The sequence below is a fragment of the Otolemur garnettii genome, unplaced genomic scaffold (genome assembly GCF_000181295.1).
Source record: "Otolemur garnettii isolate 467f Iridium unplaced genomic scaffold, OtoGar3 scaffold00013, whole genome shotgun sequence".
Lineage (NCBI taxonomy): Eukaryota > Metazoa > Chordata > Mammalia > Primates > Galagidae > Otolemur > Otolemur garnettii.
In genome coordinates, this window is record NW_003852408.1 from 23,962,576 (window position 1) to 23,984,881 (window position 22,306).

At 42.2% G+C, this 22,306-nt stretch overlaps 1 protein-coding gene across 2 annotated transcripts in view; it reads left to right on the plus strand.

Moving 5' to 3' along the window:
• Positions 1-22,306, plus strand: part of KLF7 (Kruppel like factor 7) — an 85,981-nt gene that overhangs the window by 23,907 nt on the left and 39,768 nt on the right. Inside the window, exon 2 of one of the 2 annotated variants that reach the window (XM_003784998.3) lies at positions 17,243-17,873. In XM_003784998.3, coding sequence (XP_003785046.1) covers positions 17,243-17,873 — 631 coding nt within the window. The remainder of the gene's footprint in view (positions 1-17,242; positions 17,874-22,306) is intronic. The other variant, XM_003784999.3, reaches the window with a different exon arrangement.

Sequence of the window (22,306 nt, forward strand, 5' to 3'; positions counted from 1 at the left end):
GAATCATCCCGGGCCCACAGTCCGGCCCTCCAACAGTCTGAAGGACAGTGAACTGGCCCCCTGTTTAAAAAGTTTGAGAACCCCTGCTATACCTTTGCTCATGGACTCTTTTTTAAGAATGTTCCATTTCTCTGGTTGGCAAAAGCTCATTCATTATCAAGGTCTAACTCAGATGTGACTTCTTCATGCAGCCTTCACCGATTTCCTTCTCTGTCTTGCCATAGCACTTTCACCTTCCCAGTTACTAGTGGCTTATGGCATTTCTATCCCTCTGTACCTATATACTCTGAATGCCCCCATAGGCAGGTATTGAGCCTTGGGATCCGCTGAAGTCTTTAGGACACTGTCTAATACAAAGTGAATTGCTAGTAAATAATCGTTGAATTAATTTAAAAGAAGTACAAGAAAACAGTCCCTGAAAGGGTTACGCAGCTCCACAAGTATAACTTGTTTGACCTCATAGAGCTATTTCTTCCCAGTCATACTACTGGGCAAATGTACCAATCTCTCAGTCACTTCAGAGAAGAGCATGCAAGTAGTAGTGGCCCCTAATCCAGATTTGTAAACAATCTGTGGAAGAAGTATTTACTGAGCAGCTACTGATTATGCCAGACATGGTGCTTAGCCCAAAAGAAGTTTTAAAGTTGGTGTCGGAACCCAGGGCTCTTATGGGTTGGTCACACCTCTTGCCTCTTCTTGCTTGACTTTTCATGGTGCCATCTCTGTGGGCACCAAGAGACAAGCACACACGTGCTGGCATATATAGATGTTATTTGTGAAGGTGTCTTCCTCTAGAAGGTAAAACCCCTTGTGGGACAAGATTCTTCTTGGGAGCAGGGACTCCTCTGGGTAAGAGTTGCTCGGCAGAGATCTGGTGGAAGTGCCACGCATCATCATTTCCTCCAGGTGGATCTCTGCTCAAAGAAGGGGTTTCTTAGGGAGACTTGGCAGGAAGTGAAGCTTCAGGTTTCCCAGCTGGTATCAACCCTGAGAGACAGCTATGTCATACCTGTAATTGGGGCTCACAAGGAGGAAAGGAAGGCCCAAATATGCCTCTCTTCTTTTTTTTCTTTTTGCTTCTCCTTTCATTTAGAACAGAAGTCTCAAATTGGCAGCCGTGTGCTCTTTACTTATCTTACACCCTCTAACTTTTTAATGCTAGTTACCATCATTTAAAAAATTTGGGAAATTTCACATAAACTCTCTGGATTTTTGACTTCCCTTAACAACATTTCCCAACCCTGGACCTCCATTTTCCACCTGATATCAATGAGCTGGAGCTATGTGGCAACTTCCTCCTTTTAGAAGGTGTATGGCTGTACTATGCAGTTTACCACAGTCCCCACCCCTCTCTACTGTCCATGCCTTGATTGTTTCACTAATGTATGTTATGTTCTTGAGTTTGAATCCTAGTGTAGATTCATCATAAGGGGTTTTACCTTCTAGAGGAAGACACCGTCACAAATAACACCTATCTACACCAGCACGTGTGTCCTTGTCTCATGGGACCTGGTCTAGGAGACTCAGTAGGAACTGTAGCCCAGTATGAAAGTGGCACTCATATAAACAGAAGGATCAGCATAGTAAATTCCATCTTCCTCATACCTGCCTTTCCGTAGACAAGCAAGATTTGATCGTGAGAAATTTATTATGTTCATAGACAAAGAATTTTTTATAACACTGGAAAGAATTTTATGTAGCTAGTCCACTTAATAATACCTCTGGACCAAAAAGGAGGTTGAGGAAGGACACAGAGCTAATTACATAGAAGGAGCTGGTGTGAGTCCTCCTGCTTTCTGTGCCTATTATCTCCATGACCCCACATTGCCTTAGATTTAATTTACGTACAAAAAATCACAAAGTTGAAGGATTTTAGCATTTAAGACTGATGAGGCACCCCTTCCCGATGAGATGCTAAATTACCTAATTTTTAACAAAGATGGCTTTCCACCACCGTACATTTCTAAATCACAGTAATCGTCTTCACTCACTGGCCACCCTGCTTTTTAGTCTGCTATTACCAGATGATTATAGACAAAACCACTTTCAAATTAACGTTTAGGTTCTATGTAGGGAACACAGCCAAGGATAAATTTTCCCCTTGAGCCGATCCGCTTCCCAAAGTTTAATGGGTCCTCTCGGTTAGAAGTATGTTACTGATAAGAGGTAGCTATTGGCAACCAGGATTTTTCTATCAGAATGAGATGCTTGCTGGACATCTGTTTTTCATTGTCCTATTTTTACTTCTCTTCTTGCTACTTCTATTTCTTATAGTCTTTTTTCTAGGTGTGTTTTTCTGTTTGAATTTTGAACAAAAGGGAGGGTGATTGATAATACTGGTGTTGAAAATGAGCCCAGAGCCATTATTTTGAAGGGCACACTATGAAGAGAAAATGTTGAATCTCATTTGGTCAAATTTGTATTTTTATGTGTATTAAAATTAAGAATTTTAAAAAAATGTTGGTTAGAAAATTCAAATCCTCCCTTTAAAAAAATTTAAAAGTTTTAAAATTTGAGTTTCAATGCATTTAACACAAATCAAATAAACAAACAAGGTTTTCAGTTTTCAGTGTTTGTAAGTTTTCCCAGTTCAAATCTTTTTATTTATTTATTTATTTATGTATTTATTTATTGCAGTTTTTGGCTGGGGCCGGGCTTGAACCCACTACCTCCAGTATATGGGGCTGGCGCCCTACTCTTTTGAGCCATAGGCGCTGCCCCCCAGTTCAAATCTTTAAAAAAAAAATGATTCTAGTTTATTTCTCTTCATCTCAGTAGCCACACTTGATGTTGACAGTTCAAATGGCTGAAATCTCCTTGACTTTTAATAATCCGACCAAAATTATGATGACCAGAGAAAACTCAGAAATCTCTTATAATAAAGGATATTGTCAAAACCGAGACCACTCGGCCCCAGTCTCATCCGGAGAGATTACTTAGAGAAATGTGGTTGGAAAGCTTATGAAAGGAGGTTGGGGATATGGTGTCGTTTCCAAGTTGGGAAGGTCCCAAATCTTTATCAGGTGATGGTTTGTTGGAGTTTCACAATGTTTTGAGATCTTTGGTGGAAGGTTTATGGTTCAATAAAAAAAAAAAAAAAAAGCCTAATTGTTAGTAGCCAAGAAACTTTTGGTTCTTACCAGTCGTATGACCATAGAACAAGGAAAAACTCCATTTTCTTTACAAACTTAGGTTGCCCGTGAATAGTATGGGGATTTTAACTCTTGCTGCCTGTATGATCTCACAGGCTCTCTGAGGTTATGAGGTTACATGATAAGCATTTCCTGATGCTTTTCACAAAATAATTTTCTGTGAAAGAAAAAAAAACATGTATGTTATTTCATATGGAATGGATTAGAAAAGTCCCATTTTTTTTTTTTTTTTTTTGAGATAGAGTCTTACTATGTCTCCCAGATAGAGTGTCAGGGTTCACAGCTCACAGCAGCCTCAAACTCTTGGGCTTAAGTGATTCTCTTGCCTCAGCCTCCCAAGTAGCTGGGACTACAGGTGCCCACCACAACACTCAGCTTTATTTTTGTTGCAGTTGTTTAGCTGGCCCGGGCTAGGTTTGAACCTGCCACCCTCGGTGTATGTGTCTGGCTCTGCAGCCACTGTGCTATGGACGCTGCACTGAAAAGTCCCATTTTTATCTGGGTGTTACAGTTTTGACTCTATTCCTGTTTCTGTCAGTCTGTTTTCTAGAGAAAATGGAAGGTTTCTATAGATCTGCAATTCAGTAAATCGTGGGTTGAAAGCTCAGAGTGTGCTTTTAAGAAGAGTGCAAAAAAAGCATCCCTACCTTACCCAAAGTCATCCTTTTGCTCACATGGTCATTAGCAAAAACTGATAGTGAGGATGCCATTTTCTTTTTCTTTTTCCAAAAAAGCACATGCAAGAAAGAACTCAAGTTGTTGAAGATCAAGTCAAAAATGGCAGTCTCAGGCATAGATACAAACATCAAAATATCTCCTTAATTAAAGCAGCGGCTCTGCTGGGGCCCACATTCCAGGATACTCAGTAGAGAAAACATGTTTTCTTTATAGGGGAGTTTTATTAGCAGCAATGTTCCGGTATGTGATTCAGGTTAATTAATGATGTAGTCATACTGGTGTCTTGCCATAAGTTTTATTCCAGTAAGTGGGGCACTAGGAAATCGCATTGGCATATCTTGTCATGCCAAAAAGGAATACTTAATTTGAACCATTAGAACATTTCCATGGGGTTTGTCAACAAGGTAGTTGAAAAATTCTTAATGTGTATACTGCCTTAGACTAAGAACTAATTCACCATAAACTGTACATAGCAGATGCAGTGGTTTCGATGGATACATGCTATTCTTAAATATTTTACTGGATGAGAAGATAGAGACCTCAAAGACGGAGACCACCCACGAGCTCTGGTAGAGTCGACCTTCATTGTATGAGGAGATTTGTAGCAAGAACCACCTTTTCCCCATGAGAGTTTTTATTAATTTTACATCACGATGATGTTTTAAAACTTAATTTGTGTTGTGCATATGTAGCAACCTTCCTTGGAGGTTGAAACAACAAAGCAACTGGATTGGAAATTAGATTTCCCCCCTTGTGCTGGTAATGTAGTTCTTGTTCCGTAGGGATTTCCCCTTTGCATGGGCTGATGATTTCTTTGAAACTGTATGGAAATTGGTTCAGACAGGAACAAAGGGGAGAGGGGATGGCAGTGATGATTCAAATTAGTGTCTCTTCTTCAATGAGTCTGCTGCGCTTGAAAGTGCATGTCATCCGGTAGCAGTCAAGCCACCTAAGGTTAAGTGAGGGGCCCAGCTACTGCAAGCCAGACTTCAGGGTCTCAGCGCTTGATTCTTCCCTGTCAAGTTGGATTGAATTATTAATTTGAAATCTGCAGTAGTGTAACGTGATTCAGAAACAGGCTAAGCACAATTTCACTTTCCTTTATGTGATGGGAGCCCGTCTCTTCTTCTCCCCCTCATCTTTTCCCAGCCAGCATGTGAAAGATTCCTATTGCCTAACATAATGAATAAGAAAGGGAACAGTTTTGTGACTCTGGGGACAATGACAGGTTTAGAGAAAGGCATCTAAGATACAGTAAAGAGCATCTGCATTTCATTAACAGTGGCATGTATGCATGTGTGCGTGTCACACACGCGTGCACGCAGCCCAGGAACCCTGTACCGCTTATATTCAATATTTTCACCCTCAGCTCTTGCCTAGTTCAAACACCATACCCTCTTAATTGGATTTTGGCTCACTTCCAGGCTCAGTGTTTGAGGGTTCTGCATCTGTGAAATAATGATCCTGAAATAAATAGCACCTCTCAGTAGAAATATCTTTTTATGTAAAATTCTTAAAGGGAATGAGGGGAAGGAAATGCTTCTGTATTTAGGAATTTATGGGAAAGACACGAGAATGAGCCAAAATAGGAGTTTCAAAGGACCTGTGTGTGTAAATGGCCTGCTTAGGTTGACAGAACGCATCCTTGATGCTTTGAGTTTGTGATGACTGCTGGGTCTCAGCGGACCTTTCCATATAAGGACCTTTTGTGGAAGGACCGATGGAGGTGGGACTGCTGATATTGGGAAGCAAATTGCTGTGACACTCAAGTGCTTTGGAGACCAGAGGCCAGTTACCTTTCTCAGGGAGATCCTGTTAGGTAACAGAAATGGGAATAAATGACATAAAGTGGGTTGAGCCTCAGTCTTGAATTTATTCCCTGGGGACAGCAGTTAATAAGCACCTATCATGGAGGTGAGGAGAGGGGTGGGTTTTGCTCATCACAGAGCACATGATGCAATATGGGCTGCTGAGAAGAAATTCCCTCTCTGCGTCTGTCTGGAATGGCAGGTGTGAACACCCACAGCTGACCTCTTTGTCTCCAGAAGAGGCTCCACTTCACTCCTCTCTGATGAGTGTGAATCAGCGAGGGCCTTCTCAGCACTAAAACTTAAACTGGGGAGAAATGATGATGGAGCCTTTTGACCTAAGAAGGTGGGGATTTTAGGGTAGGTTTCCTGGCCAGAGAGGAACGTTCAAGGGTTCCCTGGCATTTCAGGATTGATTGGCTTCATTGATAAATTTATTCCTCCAACTTACAGGTCTTGGATGGCTTTTCTGGGTGTTGTGCTAGGTGCTGGGGGTTCATTGGTACATCTTGGAATTGTCATTCTAATAGGAAAAGACAAACATAATACATAATTGAATGAATGAATACATAATTTAGATTATTCCAGGACTTGGTAGGTCCTAAAAATCAAGTGAAACAAGGTGGTATGATGGAGAGTGAGTGGGATGTTTGGGCCGGTTTCTCTGGGTAGGTCCAAGAAAGACTGTCTAAGTAGTTGACAGTGGAGTGTCCGGTAATAGATCCAAAGGATGCCGGGCTGCAGTGACTGGGGGAGTCTGGCTTTTGAGAAGCAGATGCAGGTGCCAGGGCTCTGAGAGGTATGATGGGGTGTGTTTGTATGAGGAGTATAGTGGCCCAAGGGGAGAGGGGGACAAGAGGAGACAAATATGACCATGTCACTTAGGGCCTGATTCTCCCTGGTAAGGAAGTGGGATAATGGAGGCCACTGAAGGTTTAGCAGCAAGAAATCTGAGCCACAAGGGGTCTTTGCAAGCGTGGTTCCTCCATTTTTCAGAAAAGGAAGTGAACTCTCTGCTCAGGTCCGGTGTTTACTGGGAGGGGGAGGGCCAGTGGTGAGGGAGGAGGCACCAACCCGGATTCCCAGGCCCTGGGAATCCCTTCTCAGCAGTAACAAATGAGGGTCAAAGATAGCATTTTATCTGCTGGTCTTTATTGCTTTTCTTCCTCGTGGGTTCTGGAGACCAGTGGAGCAAAGAGGAGGTGACAGAGAGAAGAGAGGGGGCAGGGGCCTTCTGCAGAGCAAGCAAATGGCTTTTACTCCCCACGCAGTGCCCCAGGAGCACAGATTTGCCCCTCAGGTTAGAAATCTGGACCTGTCCCAGACAGGAAGGCATTTATTTATTTATTTTTCAAATGAAAAACATTGAAGAGACAAATACATGAAACCTAGAGTTAAATCTTTAAATATCGATGTGTTCTGGTAACGGTGGTAATGAACGCGTGTGCCTTGTTTCTCCTGTTCTTTTGCTGAAGAAGGAGGAATTGTTGACTTTCATCATACTTGCAAATCCCTGCCTATCCAGGATTGTGACCACGGCTGGCTTTTCAATTGGAGTGTTCATTTGAGAGTTGCTTTGTTCATTCATTCATTCATTCACTTACTTCACCACATCCTGAGTCAGGCATGGGGCCTGGTGTGAGGAGCCCACGTTCTAGCGAACCTGACATTCCGGATGGCATCCACAGTGAAGCACAAAATTACAGTTTTGTAGCATCCTGTAAATTTGGCTCATTGTGTCTTTGGCCTTGTGATGGCAGCCATGACCTTCCGGGGGCTACCTTCTTCTCGGTTCTCCAAACTCTCTTCTTTTACCACCCAATCAGTGGCAGAACCATGGTTCAGAGGAACTGACCTGTTCCGAGTGAGCCATTCTCACTGTTCCGTCGTCACCCTTCTGTTTCTATTTCGTAGCTTCACGCGATTCAGACCAGTAGCTCCCTTAGGAGTCCAGTGAGGTTAACTACTCAGGTAGTTAGTGCTGACCCTCTCGACTCAGTGTCCCCTGCTTCCTGAGGCTTTTATATTCAAAGATTTACTTTGATACTTATTTTGTATTTTTGATTTTCCATTTTCACATCCTTGCTACATTTCTTTATTATCTACAAGAGTATATAGTGAAAAGAGTTCTGTGATAGCTACAGCATACATCGTGGGGGGCCAGGCCCTATTCTAAGTACTTGCCATGGGCCAATTGATTGAACTCGCACAGCGCTCCTGAGTGTTTGGTACTACTGTTACCTAGTCTTACAGATGAGGAAACTAAGGCACAGAGGGGTTAAGTAACTTCCCCCAGCATGTTTGAGCTAGTAAATAGTGCAACCTGATTTGGACAGTCCAGCTCCAGGGCCAAGGCCCTTACTCCCCCATTGTTCCACCTCACTGTCCACAGGGCCCATCTATCTCCTTCACTACCTATGTGGCCACCCCCAACTGCTGTGGGAAGTCAAGTCCAAGTATCTCAGGCTAAGTAGAAGGACAGCCATCCATGTCAGGAAATGCACCTTCGGGCTTGGTTTCATTATGGTTTTGGCTGCCATCTTACAAGGTTTGAGGAGTAGAACAAACATTCCCCTTAGCACCCCTACATTGTCTAAAACATTCCATGGTGGTATTTCTTAAAAGCCCTCAGTTGAAAACATTCCTGCGATTACCAGCCACTAAATTGCATCTGCCACTGAAGGCTCCAGTGGGCTTTGAACCTGTTTTTCTTGGGAAATTCAAGCTGTGAGTGGGAGAGAGAGAGAGAAATCTTGTACAAATGTACAGCTGTGCTTTGGAGTATGAGAAGTAATCATATGTGGGCAGGGGGGTAGGGGAAGGGTGTATTTCATTAACCCAATGGAAATGGATAGAACAGTATTCCAGGAGAGAGTCAATGAAATGAGTTTGCTTTAAAAAAAAAAAAAAATCCCAGTAGCCTGAGTCAGCCTGTGCAAGTGATTTGGGAGAGGAAGGGGCGGTGATGTAATTGGTTCGGCATGTTCCCAGCTTGGCCACTGAGTGCAAAGGGGCCCTGGGAGTTGGAGGAGGGTGTGTGAGTGTGCGCACAGAGTTCACGAGAGCGGCTGGGGGGGTATGCAAGAGCCGACTGTAAACAGGATTAATAACCCCTTGTCAGACCTTTCTGTGTTACTGTGTTTTTCAGTAATTTTGGGTTGAATGAAGGCTCTCTAGCCAATTAATGTTTATTTGTTTCCTTTGGCAAGACCCGTTGGGGGGGAGGGATGAGATTGGTAAGTTTAAAATTTTTGTTTTGTTCTTGCATTTTGGAAGAAGAGGCCAGTAATGTGAGTTTGGGTTTTGAATGGTGGCTCACTCCCCTCCCCTAAGGAGGCAGGAGGCAGGACGTGGACAGCTGGTGCCTTGAACCTGACACAGGTGCAGAGCTGTGGGGGGTGGGGAGCCAAGAATAATTACAGGTTTCTGAAGCATCAGGCTCTGCCTGACACCAGCGCTCTTCAAGGAAACTGCTCTTTATGGAAAATTAATGGCGGAGCTGAAAAACCGGCAGAGCCATTGTTGTTCTTGGGAAACCATTGCTCCTCCAAAAAGACATCCCCTCCCCCAGTCCTTGGGCTTTCGTGAGGAACTGGGTAGAGTCCTCGCCCTTGTCATGGGCCATCAGGAGCTTTCCTCTCGGAAGTGTCTCTTCTGCATTTGTTCATTCTTAAGTCTCACTGCCAGTCCAGATCTGCCCCTTCGCCCTCCCCAGTAGTTTGTGTAGGATTATTTTTCACTGATTCCTAAGGCACGAATTTCATTTTTTCCATGCAAGTATAATGACTGAAACAAGGACCTCTAAGAAAATGTGCCTTCAAGCTACAAAGTAACAAATGGGTTTTCCACTACTTTGTCTTCCAGTGATTCTCAACCCCAGGGTCGCCACCCCTTTTTAACAATGAAAATACATTAAGGCATTAGGAAGGCTGAGAACCATTGTTTTAAACTAAATGGAGGCTTGGCTGGGAAATAAGGAGATTGCAGCCCAGAGCATCTTATGGGATCCAGCTGTGCCGAGGCAAGGGTGTCTGTTGACCACTCAGCAGTGGGAATTGAGTTACAGTCCAGCGGCGAAGTAATAGTGAGCCACTCTTCTTAAGGGCCAGCTACAATTATCCAGACAGGACGGACCCATAGAGTTCTAGCTGTTATGTTCCAGAAAGTAACATCTGGAAAAACAACACTGAACCAAGTTAAGAAGGCCAATCTTGTCCCTAGTGGATACTGTTAATTTTGAGGTATTATGAAGGAAGAAAATGGATTCCCAAGTTGTTGGAGGTGCCGGGAACCCCAATGCCTTCCTTCATGGAGTTTAAGGCCTGGGCCACCACCTCCCAGCCCTGCCCAGGTTATGTGACTTTAAAGCTTGCTTTGACATTTAATTTGGGTTTGAGTTGTTTGGGGAATTTCTTTTATGCCCTGCAACTAAGGAATCTTTTGGAAGATGAAAGGGGTATTTGAGGCTGCTTTGCCTCACGTGCCTGGGGAAAGTAATTTCAAAGACATCACCCTCTCCCCAGGCCTTTAATCTCATCTCCTTCCTCTCCAAGTCCCCCCCACCTCCCCAAGGAAAAATATACAAACAAATATTTTCTTTGTATGTTGAAACCCGTTTGAAGAGGAGGAACATTGAAGAGATTTTGAGAGAGATTCCACAAATTTTATGTTTCCTTAGAATTAAATTAATCTTCACAGCATTGGCTCTCACAATGTACAAATTACTGGAGGGAAATGTTTAATTTGGTTTCAGCTCCAGCAACCAATTGATGTGAGAAACAGTGGAAAGGAATGCAATCTTACGGTGGTTGTAGTGCCGCGGTTATTTTGTGGAGTTCAGCAATTCTGACAGTAATGTGTAATGCTGTTGTTCCTCTGGGGTGGGCTATTGATGTGGGTTTTTTCTTCTTTAACCTAATCGCTAAAAAATGCAGTAAGAGGTTTTCATTGATACTGTTTACTTGTTACCCACGTTTTCTAGACAAAATTCATTCTCCCTTAACTCTCTCACCCTAATAGTTTCTGATAATGAAAGTCAAGAAAAATTGAATATTTGCATAAAATCTTCTTAGGAATCTCTTTCTAGATCTTTCAAGGTTGGTTCTTGCAGCCTTTCTGCCCTGAGGTGGGATCAATTTCACCATCCTTTTTCTCAAACCTGCTTTAAAATGTTGAAACCCAGGAATGTGTGCAGCAAGTTCGAGGGCTGGGCATCTGAGGGCTTCTCGTGTGCTTTCCGAGTTTCTTAATCATGATGTTTCTTTTTCCTTCTCCATCTCCTGAGGAAAATGCTGCCAGATCTCTCTGGTCATGCTTCCTATATCTGTTCCTGTCTTTCAACTCTGACTTAATTTTAAAAGACTAGAAGTGTGTCAGAATCGTTACATCACAGCGTTCTCTGAAGGAGGAAAGTCACAAAGTTCCCATCAATATCAATCTTTGTAATCTTACACTTTTTTCAAGTTGATTTTTGGAGTCAGAGAAATCAGACATTTTGTGTGCTAAGAAAGTGTGAAGAATAAGTACATCTAATAAGTTAGAAAAGAGTTAGTATTTTAGAAGATGTCTTGAAAAAAAGAGCGCCCACATTCCTCTCTTGTTAGTTGCTTGTTTTGTGATACTCTGAGTTTTCATTCTTGGATGTATATAAAGATTTCAAAGTACAAAAAAGTAACTGAGTTTTGGGACCCTCCCTGGAGAAGGGCAGGAGGTTCGTTTCCTTCTTTCTGCACTTCATACTCTCCGGGAACTGTGGCATCATGGGTAACAGCACGTGACAAAGCTACACTGAATAATTGTCAGGAAGGGGCTCCCGTGGGCAGCCAAGCACAGTTCACCTGTGTGTGCAATTACCCAGGGGAAATCTTCTTTCTGGGAACCAGAGTTTCCCTCTTCCCATACAGAAGCATCATCATCATCTTCTTCATCTTCATCTTCATCATCATCACATCATCACCACATGCAGGTCTGATCTCAGAGGAAGCATGACTTTACAAGTTTCCATGAAGTTGAAGGCTGCATGTTCCCATATTTTGGCATCTATATTCTTTTCCCCAATTTGTTTTACCTCTTTGTACTTTTAACTCTTGGACTTTTGAGGTGAGGTAGGTGGAATGATTATGGGAATCTAGCTAAAGGATCACAGATGACTGTTGAGTGACTAGAAACATTAGTGGTAGTAGGTGACCTTTTATTTCATTGACTGGGTTTTATGCCAGAAAATAAAATCATTAACAAAATGTAATTTCTTACTCTTTTTTTTTTTTACTTACCAACTTGATTATAAGCATGGATCCAAACACTCTTAATAATTACTCATAGTGGCACAGTTATTAAGTGGTGGCAAAAATAATGGCTTTGTCTTAAGTTTAAATTCAAGGACACGGAAATAAAAAGTAGCACTTCACTTGAAAAGGGATGGCTTTAATGAGCCTGGACTAGAGTCTTCCCCAGCTAAATATGGTTGTAGTTACAATGGTGGCATTTAATGGGGTTGTGAGGTGATTCTTGCTCATTTTTTTCCAGAAAGTTCTAGCTCATATTCTCCATCATCTTCCACATTTAGCTATCTCTGCCATTTTCAGTAACAGAGGTTGAAGTTTGACTCTGAATGATTAACTTTGCTATTTGTGAACCCATGTGATTTATAGACTAGATCATTGCTTTTAAGATCATAATCTTAATAAACTAAATATCCCACCAATCTATGGACTCTTGGATACATTTTGGAGATACATTTTAATTGTGCAGTGTTGAAAAGAGGTGTCTTTCCACACTAGGCAGTCAGCATATTTTCTTTACTCCATTTTTTGGGGGGAGTGGGGAACTGGGCTTCCTGAAGGGGATAGACTTCATGTTGAACTTTAAACGGAAGAATGATGAGTGAGGAGAAAGATGAAAGATTGTGTCTCACATGAGGTAAAGAGAAGAAAACTAAGTGAAGGAAGCCCTTTAGGAAAGTATAGAGGAGATGGTCAAAGAGACAGGAGGTGCTTATAATCTCAATTGGCAAGTTTCTTGTAATTTATGATGAGATAAGGACAGGTTGAATGAAAGCCTTTTGGTAACTTTGACATCATGCCTGTCTATGACCATATGTCTTACATTTTTCTCCAGCCTGTGAAAATAACTGCCTCTTGTCAGCAGCAGGGAGATTTGGTAAACTTAAAATGTGTTGCAAAACTTGAATTATCCTGTTTTCTTTCAACTTCTGCCTTTGGAACATTGAGTAAAAAAAGTGAATGATGATAATGGATTGTCATCCATTAGACTAAAATATCATTACATCCATATGATATAAATAAATGATTGAATAAATAAACAAATAGAGGGGAAGAATTATCTCCTTATAGTAAAAATTATCATAGAATTAATATGCGTGGCAGTCATAGGTTTGAAGTCTTCTTTATTTTTTAACTAGGTCTTAGATTATTACTTTTAATATGCATGTTTTAACAAGTAAGGAGGCTATGGGAAGCATGAAGAGAGTATATTAAAAAAGGTTTCAGGGTGATCACTCAAACCAATTTTGAGTGATATTTATTAGGGAACTAGGAAAAGAAGCCACCATGCATTTCAAAGTGGAGATATTGGAGAGTCGTCACAAACCTCATTTGTGACTTATAAATATAGAAGAAAATCGCTTTGTATTTGGGACTGCTTCTTTACTGTTGGTGACTGCAATGAATTTTTTAAAGTTTGGAGGTTGACTCAAAGGCTTAAACCTCATGTTGTATTTTCAAGTCAGGCTGAGGGAAGCCTCATGCCTCCAAGGTTCCTCTACTAGACAGACATAATTTGTCATTCAGCTGACATCTGACTCAGATTTGGAGTTTTCTGGCTAGAGTGACATTGAAACCAAATCTTTGGCTCTAGTGGGCAAACATTTGAACTCTATATCCAGACTTACAATCTAGAGACACTTTTAGTTTGCTGATGGGTCTATCTTTCTTTCTGAAATTATTTTAGACCTACAGAGAAGTTGCAAGAATAGTATGCAGAGTTACTATATGTGCTCTTCCCAGCTTCCCCTGATATTACCTAATCAGAATCCAGTTAGCAAAATGAGGAAATTCTCACTGATACAATACCATTAGCTAATCTATACACTCCATTTGATTTATGTTATTTTTCCCACCAATAAATATCTTTTTACTGGTCCAGTATCTAGACCAGGATTTAGTTGTCATCTCTTCTTCGTCTTCTCCAATCTGTAACACTTCTCATTCATCCTTCGTTCCTCATGACCTTGACACTCCTAAAGAATAACTGGCCCGTTCTTTCATAGAATAGGCCTCAATTTGGACGTGTCTGATGTTGTCCCACAAGTAGATTGAGGTTGTCCAATTTGGGCAGAAATATCACAGAGTTACATTGTAGTCTTGTCAGCATCTCATATCGGGGCTGTTCTCCATGTGATTTGTTACTATCACGGCTAACTTTGATCATATGGTTAAAGTGGTGTCTTCCAGGCTTCCCCACGATAAAGTTATTCTTTTTGTCTCTGTAATTAACAGATATCTTGTGGGGAGGGGATACTTTGCAACTAGGCAGGTATCTGTTTCTCCCCACTGCTATTGGCATCCACTGGTGATTCTGCCTTGTGATCTTTATTGCTTTGTTGTTTGCCTAATGGTGATTTTCTATTTCCATCATTCCTTTTATGTTTAATAATTGAAATTTTGCTATCTGGAGGACCTGAACCTTCCCACCCAGTTGTTTGTTTATTAATCATTTATTTAAATCCATATGGATTCGTAGATTTAGCCATGGTGAGCTCTTTAAAGTTGGCTCCTGAGTCCTTTGACCTACTTCATCACCTCCTGAGCACTTCTTTCCCTTTTCATACCACCAGATATTCTAGGATTACCTTTTATTTTCTTTGCCCCATCCCATCAAAGAATTGTTTCGCCAAGGACCCCTGGTTCCCTTTATTGAATGTGATAGTTAGAAACCAACTAAGTGTGTTCCTTACTACTGGGGTATCTTTGCTCGTAGGCTCTTTCAGGGGATGGAGTTAGGAAATATACGTATGTGTAGTCACACATGGACACACACATTTATTTCTATATACCTGTGTGTGTGTTATGAAATAATATGCAGAAATACTGATATCTCAAATTCTAATTAAACATCAGGGGCATTTCTTAAATGAGTTCTCATAATCTTTCGCAAATAAGATTGGAGATAAATGTTTTCATTAGCTTGGAAATAATCTAATGTTAAACTCTCCCTAATCTTTAGCATTTTAATCTTTACACTCTTGATGAGAAAATCTTTAAACCCTTGTTTTCAGTCGACTTCTACCTCTACCTAAGTTTCATCTCTAGCAAATAAGAAGTGGGTTTCTCAAGACAAAAATGTTTCCATTATGATTTCACAGGGCTGTTCAACACATCCTGATGGGTACACGTGCTTGTCTGATTCTCAAATGGAATAAGAAGGTCCAGTATCAAGATTGTGAGTTATAGCCTCCCCAGAGTGGTCTGGATTTTACCACATTGGGTTTAATGATCAGAGGGATCTCCATCTTTAGATCATAAGTATGACTCATGAGCTCCTGGAATTCAAACCAGGCCATACTGGGTAGGTTATTTTTTAATCTTCCCAGAAGAGTGGGCAAATGTATTTAGAATATCTCAGTTCCTCAGGATTCTGAATATGAAAAAGAATGCACCTTCTAAAATAACAACTTCTTAGACTTTCAAATATTTGAGCTAGAAGGTACATAGAGGAACAGGGCATGCAAAAGCTCTAGCCATCCATCATGGTGACTGAGTGTATGAAATAGTCATCATGTGGAAGGTAGGGAACTACCTCAGGGACATCTATAACCCATGATTCAGCTGACTTTACCTGGAACATATGTGTGTCTTAAATATCTGGTTCTGCTCTTTGAGTAAAGCTCAAGAAGCATTTACAGTTGTGTTTCAGAAGACATTTATCAGTGGTCATATCTCAACATGGTCCAAGGTAGGATGTCAGAAGATGGCTTTCAAAGAGTGAAAGAGGTAGAATGAGCAAACTGATAATATAATGTGGGTTTCATCATTGACAGACATTACATACCTCTTGGGTGCCAGGCACTGTGCTGGGTGGGTAATGGCTCATGTAAGAAAGAACGTAAGGGGATATTTAAGGGAGGCTTCAGGAACAGAATCTTAAAATCTGGAAGAGAATTGACTCCTGGAGCTAAGAATGAGGGTTTAAGTATTGGAAGGAAGTAAATTGTAGCAATGAGGTGGAAAAAGGAAGGGGGAATTTTTGAGATTTGGAATTCAGAAAAGGAGCAAGTAAGAATACTGCATATTATTAGACCCAAGAAAGTGGTTGTATTGGTTTCTAATATAAATTGGTGGGCCACTACTGACTCAGAGTTATTATTTAATCAGTAAGTAAAGCAAAATAAAAACTTACTTTCCCAATAATCTTTGTCTACTCAGCCCTTAAGAACATATGAACCCACTTTGCATTATGGTATTTATGTGGTATCATATTGCTTTGCAAATTCATGTCGTTTTTAGCTTGTGATTGTTTCTTCTGTACCTACATTACATGGATCTATTGCTATGTCTTCTCCTTCTGGGACATACAAAGCCTGTACTGTGCTGTGAGCACAGTAGTTGAAGGAACATTATAACTTGCATGTTGAGTGAAGATTGGGACCATTCATTAGTTTATACCATAGAATATCAACAGTGAGGCCAAAAGCTGATTCAGTAATGCAGAGTTTTATCAGAAGTCTGATTAAAAACCAATCTTTTGATATGTCACCAAAATAAAATCCTTGACAGATACAACATGACTAGGTATATCATTAAAATGTATTCTTAACAAAATAAAAGCCTTGAGTCAGAGCACTGGTCGAAAACATAGACGCAAATTTGGAGCTAGTCACATTTGGTATTTGCCATCAGTGGTTCTTTGTTGAATGCAGAAGATAGGGCAAATTGAGCTGGTGGTGGAAGTTAGGAAGGTAGCTTTATTCAGGATTCTGGAATAGTGTTGGTAGAATTTCCAGGTGAGGAGACTTTCAGAATATGAACTTCTCAAGTATCTCTTTTGCCATTAAATCACTTCTACCATCTTACAAAGAATAAGTACCACAGATGAAGATTTGTGAAAACTAAACTTTTTGATTCTTCTCCTCTATTTCTCCTCTACTGAAAAATGAAGGTAGACTCTGGGAAATCTTGTCTTAGTATGAAAACTTTGTCTATTTCTATTTGCTGCTTGTTCACATGGTAGCAGGAAAGCTCCCTAGAGATGCCGGGAGCATCTTAGCTGCTGAACTACACTGAGGGGCGGAAGAACATTCTTTTGTCATTGGATATTTTCTGGGCTCTTGAAGACATGAGGTAGTTCTTCTGGGGCTCTGGTTCTCCTTCAGCTAGGGTAGATGAAATCATGTGATGTGACCTTTACAAACCCTCACCCAGGGGCATTCAGAGGGTAATAGCAAGGTCAGATCTTTCCACCAAGCATTGCAGGCACCAGCCTTGAAAGCGTTCTCTCTGGACCTTCCCCTCTGCCTATCAACATGTGGCCTCATGCTGTTCTTTGCCTCTGATGGCTGTTTCTCTCCCTCCCTCTTCCTCTCTGCAGACATGCCTTGAATTGGAACGCTACCTACAGACGGAGCCCAGGAGGATCTCGGAGACCTTTGGCGAGGACTTGGACTGCTTCCTGCATGCGTCTCCTCCCCCGTGCATTGAGGAGAGCTTCCGGCGCTTGGACCCCCTGCTGCTCCCCGTGGAAGCGACCATCTGTGAGAAGAGCTCAGCAGTGGACATTCTGCTCTCTCGGGACAAGTTGCTCTCTGAGACCTGCCTCAGCCTCCAGCCAACCAGCTCTTCTCTGGACAGCTACACAGCCGTCAACCAGGCCCAGCTCAACGCAGTGACCTCATTAACGCCCCCATCATCCCCTGAGCTCAGCCGCCATCTGGTCAAAACCTCACAGACTCTCTCTGCCGTGGATGGCACGGTGACGTTGAAACTGGTGGCCAAGAAGGCCACACTCAGCTCTGTGAAGGTGGGAGGGGTCGCAACAGCAGCGGCGGCCGTGGCAGCAGCTGGGACTGTTAAGACTGGACAGAGCGACAGTGACCAAGGAGGGCTAGGGGCAGAAGCATGCCCTGAAAACAAGAAGAGGGTTCACCGCTGTCAGTTTAACGGGTGCCGGAAAGTTTATACAAAAAGCTCCCACTTAAAGGCCCACCAGAGGACTCACACAGGTAGTGGTACAAGTCGGCCGCACGTGGTTTCTTCTCCTTTCCCTCCGGGAGCCCCGTGGTGGGAAGGGCTTCTCGTGTCCTCAAGAGCAGCATCTGTGCTGATCAAGAAGTCATAGCGAGGCAGGAGGGTCCGGGGTGGGTGGGGGAGCAGAAGGACTCACGATGTCCCAAGCACAGGACATGGGCTTGTCCCTTGCTGGCTGTGAGCTGCTTTCAGAGGTGATGCCAACTGCTGCGTAGACTCCAGCAGTTCTGAGGATGACTGAAGGGGCTCTGGCAGTGGGACTCTGAGCTGTCTGTGACGCAGACACTTGTGGCTTTGCTGATGCCTTGTTTTGTGAGTGTGGCTCTGCAGTTCTGATCAACACTGGGATCTGAGGAGGTCCATGTGAAAGCACTCACAGTTAAACAAGGTAGCTAGGGTGCCCCTGTTCACTCTTCTCCCAGCATCCCTGATTTTTCATCAAAGTCACCAACAGCAGGAGGGTTTCAGAGTTCATTAGATGTGATCATTCTATAATTAATTGGCATCCTTTCTTTTGCATTGTTCTCTGGCGCGTGCTTTATGGAGAGATGGTGGAATTGCTTTTTAATGAGCTTGTTACTGAGAAGTTGCTAAAGTGATTACATTGCTATGTGTGTGGCAAGGGTGGGGGAGGCATGGGGACTGTGTATTTTACTCAGGACTTTCGTGGTGACGCCAAAGAATCGTATTCACCTTTTGAGCAATGGGATACTTTGGAAGTGTAGGGTTCAGAAAGAAAAGAGTAAGGTCAACATTTTTCTTGGAACTGGTCTTTGTTCTCTGCTTTGAGATTGGAGCTTAGGGGTGTTGTCTCTTCTTGGTCTACTAGGATGCTAGTAGCAATTATGGTGATTGGTGGTTTTTAAATGAGTCTCTAGTAGTTTGTTACCTGTATGGTTTTATATACTGCTTGCACACGAAAAGCTGAGCAGGGAGAACCCCAAAGGTATAACTTGAGAGCCACCAGAGAAGTGTACAGTGGAAAGATCATTGGCTGGAAAATCAGAACAACCTGGGTTTGGGTTCTATACTTAGCCCTGACCTTGAGCCTATTCCTTTCTTGCCGGACCTCATTTTCCATGTCTGTCAAGCAGTCTGGCTTTTAAGGTCCCTTTTACCTCTAATGTTCTGGAGCTCCATCAGCTGTCTGTACAGAAGAACTTTTCTGAAGTATGAAGGCATAATGTGTGACTACAAGAAATCACCATTTTGAATCTCGAAGTTGTTTCCATGGGAAGATGAAACCGACTACTTCCTTGCACACAGAATGTCAGGCATATATTCCTCTAATTCTGAACTTAATTTTTCATGTGGCTTTAGCTTACTTCATGGGATGGTCTTCTAACACATCTGAAGCCTGGTGGTTCAGGGATAAAAACTCACTCTTGTTTCCCCATCAGAATTTGGGTCCAGGTTCTCTACTCTACGTACCCCAAGGCTAATGCCTCCTGCTATGGTCAGTTTTTTCTTCTCTGATGCTGTATATGGTTGTGGAATTAGTTTTGTTTGTATTCTCCTCTTTCTAAAGTCAGTGAGTGAAGTAAGGGCAAGAAGTTGCAGTGCTCCTTGTCTTCAGGGCATGACTCATCCCTGCCCCACCCCCACTGGGAAACCGGAGGGAGCAGGATGAGACAAGAATGTTGAACTGGGTTGGGGCTGTGGAATTCATGGTTCTGGATACCTTTCTGAATCATTGGCAGGCTGGATCCTGCCTAGTGTGGAGGTTGGAGGTCCTAGAAACCAGAGATTCTTTTGGGGGAGTCCAGACCTCCCCTTTTGCAAACAGACATCAGAAGGCTAACTGTTATGCTTGATGCATTATTTGGCGCTTTGTTTTTTTAGCATTGTCTACTCAGAGTGACTACGAAGGTGGCGCTCATTATGTTACCCGGCACCTGCAACCCCTTGCCTTATGCTGGACTGAGGTGGAAAGACTGGTGCCCATGGGGAATTTACACAGAGAAGGCACCTGCATTATTAGAAAAGCAGAAGTCCATGGTCGTTAGGAGCGGGGCTTTGTGGTCAGGTGGACTTGGGTTTGTGTCCTAGCTCTACCACTTCCTAGGTTTATGACCTGGATAAGTTATTTGAGGCGTTGAGCCTTCATTTCCTCATCTTTAAAACAGGGATGGTTGTGTCAGCCTCCTAGATTGCTTTGATTGCTTTGAAGATTAAATGAACAAATGCATGTAAACTCCTTGGTAGCTAGTAAAACTCATTACAGATAGCAGCAGGGTTGAATATAGTTTGACTGTTCTTGTTGATATTGATCAACAATGATGGAGCCAAAAGACAGCTTATGCAAATGAGAAACAAGACAGTTAGCCAGCATAAAATACCAAAAAAAAGAAAAAAAAAAAAAGAAAAAGCAAGAAGCTTTCCTGCCCTCACTCCCAATGTTTGATCAATGGGGCCGGGGGTGGTGATGCTTATAGACACGGGTTGTGGAGGGCAAAACTGGACATGCAGGCATCGTCCACTGACATTGGCAGTAACGTAGGGAGCACGCAGCTCCCCACAGACAACAGGAAGCAGTGAACTTGCATCTTCCCAAAGTGTTTGTCTATATGATCTTCCTCAGAGACAAAGTTGGAAGGAAAAGTAGGTGTCGTAAGAAAGAGAAATGGGTAACAGGGAGGTAAAGATAGGGATGGAGGTTGGGGAGAGGGAATGTGAATTAATTTGGATTAAATGGATGAGAATCAGAGGTATTTATTTGGAATTGGTGTGAATAGGACACATGGGGAACTGACAACAAAGGTGATAATTTATGTGGTGTGGATGAACTAAGAATAATGGAAAAGGCATGAAGAATGGAATCAAATTAAGTGCAAACATATAAAGGAAATGGACTGGCCTCGAGGGCAGAGGTATATGGTGATGGGAATTTGCATTGGCAAGAGGCTGCTGATACAAGGAATGGAATGGGCTGAGCTGCTGACCAAATGTGGAAAAGAAGGTTTTGAAAAATGGGCTGTGGTTGGATTCAGGCAAGCTGTTTCAACACAGTACTCTCTGTAACTCAGTGGAAGTATTTTTTATCTCTCCATTGGGGAGGTGTTTGGGGACAGAAGAGAAAAAAGAGATAAGAAAACCATCTGAGAGAAAGAGGGGAAATATAGGCATTTTGTTCTCTAGAGTTAAAGATATATGCTATATCTCTTTTATATGATAATGCGTTGCAAAGGAGACACTGCAAAAATGAAATAAAATGTGTGGGTCTCCATCTTCCGAGGACAGAGGAAGACAATCTGTTGTTGATAACATGGATTTGCTTGTACTGAGGAATTTTTAAAGTGGTATTCCTTTGCTGTTTACATAGATCGAATTTACTAAGCTAAAGAAGATAATGCTTTCCCCGCCCCAGCCCCCCTTCTGCGGCTGTTTTTTGAGGATGCTGAATCTTCCAAACTTTGTGCCCCAGAGGATGCTAGGTAAAGAGGTGATTCCAATTTATTTTTTTTAAGTAGCAGATGTTCCAGTTGGTACACAGGGCACAAATACTGGTTTCTCAACGAAGTAAAGAGAAACAGAGAAACCGAAAACAGAGTGAGAAAGAAAGGTCTGGATAGGAGAATCCCTTCCTTGCTCCATCTTCCTCCACCTCCAGCCTGGTTCTCCTATCCAGTTCCGACATTGGCAGTAACGTTAGGAGCACACAGTGCCTGGATGGGAGAAGCAGGGTGGAGGTGGAGGAAGATGGAGCAAGGAAGGGATAAAAGGAATGATGTGAAGTAGCAGGATCTTAGCAAGAGGAAGCTTGTGATAATGGATATATGGGTTATTTATTGGGAAGAGCACTTAGTGTTGGCATGAGCGTGAAATTGTCCTTAGCAGCCAAGCCATTATAGACTTTTCTTTCCCACTCTGTTTTCTGGCCTTTGTGTTATATATTTTTTTCAATCGTTCAACCATGATGATCATAGTTTTATCCATCTGCGTTGATGGATGGGGTTCCCCTTTTGATACAAGGGGAGACTTCACTTTCCATGTTAAAAAAAAAAACTCTTTATTCTCATTTTTAGTGAAAATTCATTTGTTAAAATGTTAGTGATTTCTATGCAGAAAGAGAAAGAATTATTTCCTATATTTCTTCTGGATTCCTTCTGAGACAAGAGGAAAAACCTGGACTGGAAATGGTGCTTTGTGCTAAGTGGACAGAATTTTCAAATTTGAAAATTCATATGAAAGAATGTCCACAAATATATTATTAAGAGTGAGTCATGCTGGTCAAGTCAGGATGAAGCCAGCAATTAAATCTTTGCTTCTTGGTCACAGTGGCGGGAGGGAGATACGAAGAAGTCATGTTCTGTGTGTGCTACTGGGAAGGTTCCCTCTGCAGCCTGGAGTTGCTGTCACCTCATGCATAGGTGGTGGTAAGGATAATCTAGAACAATGATTTGTCGCC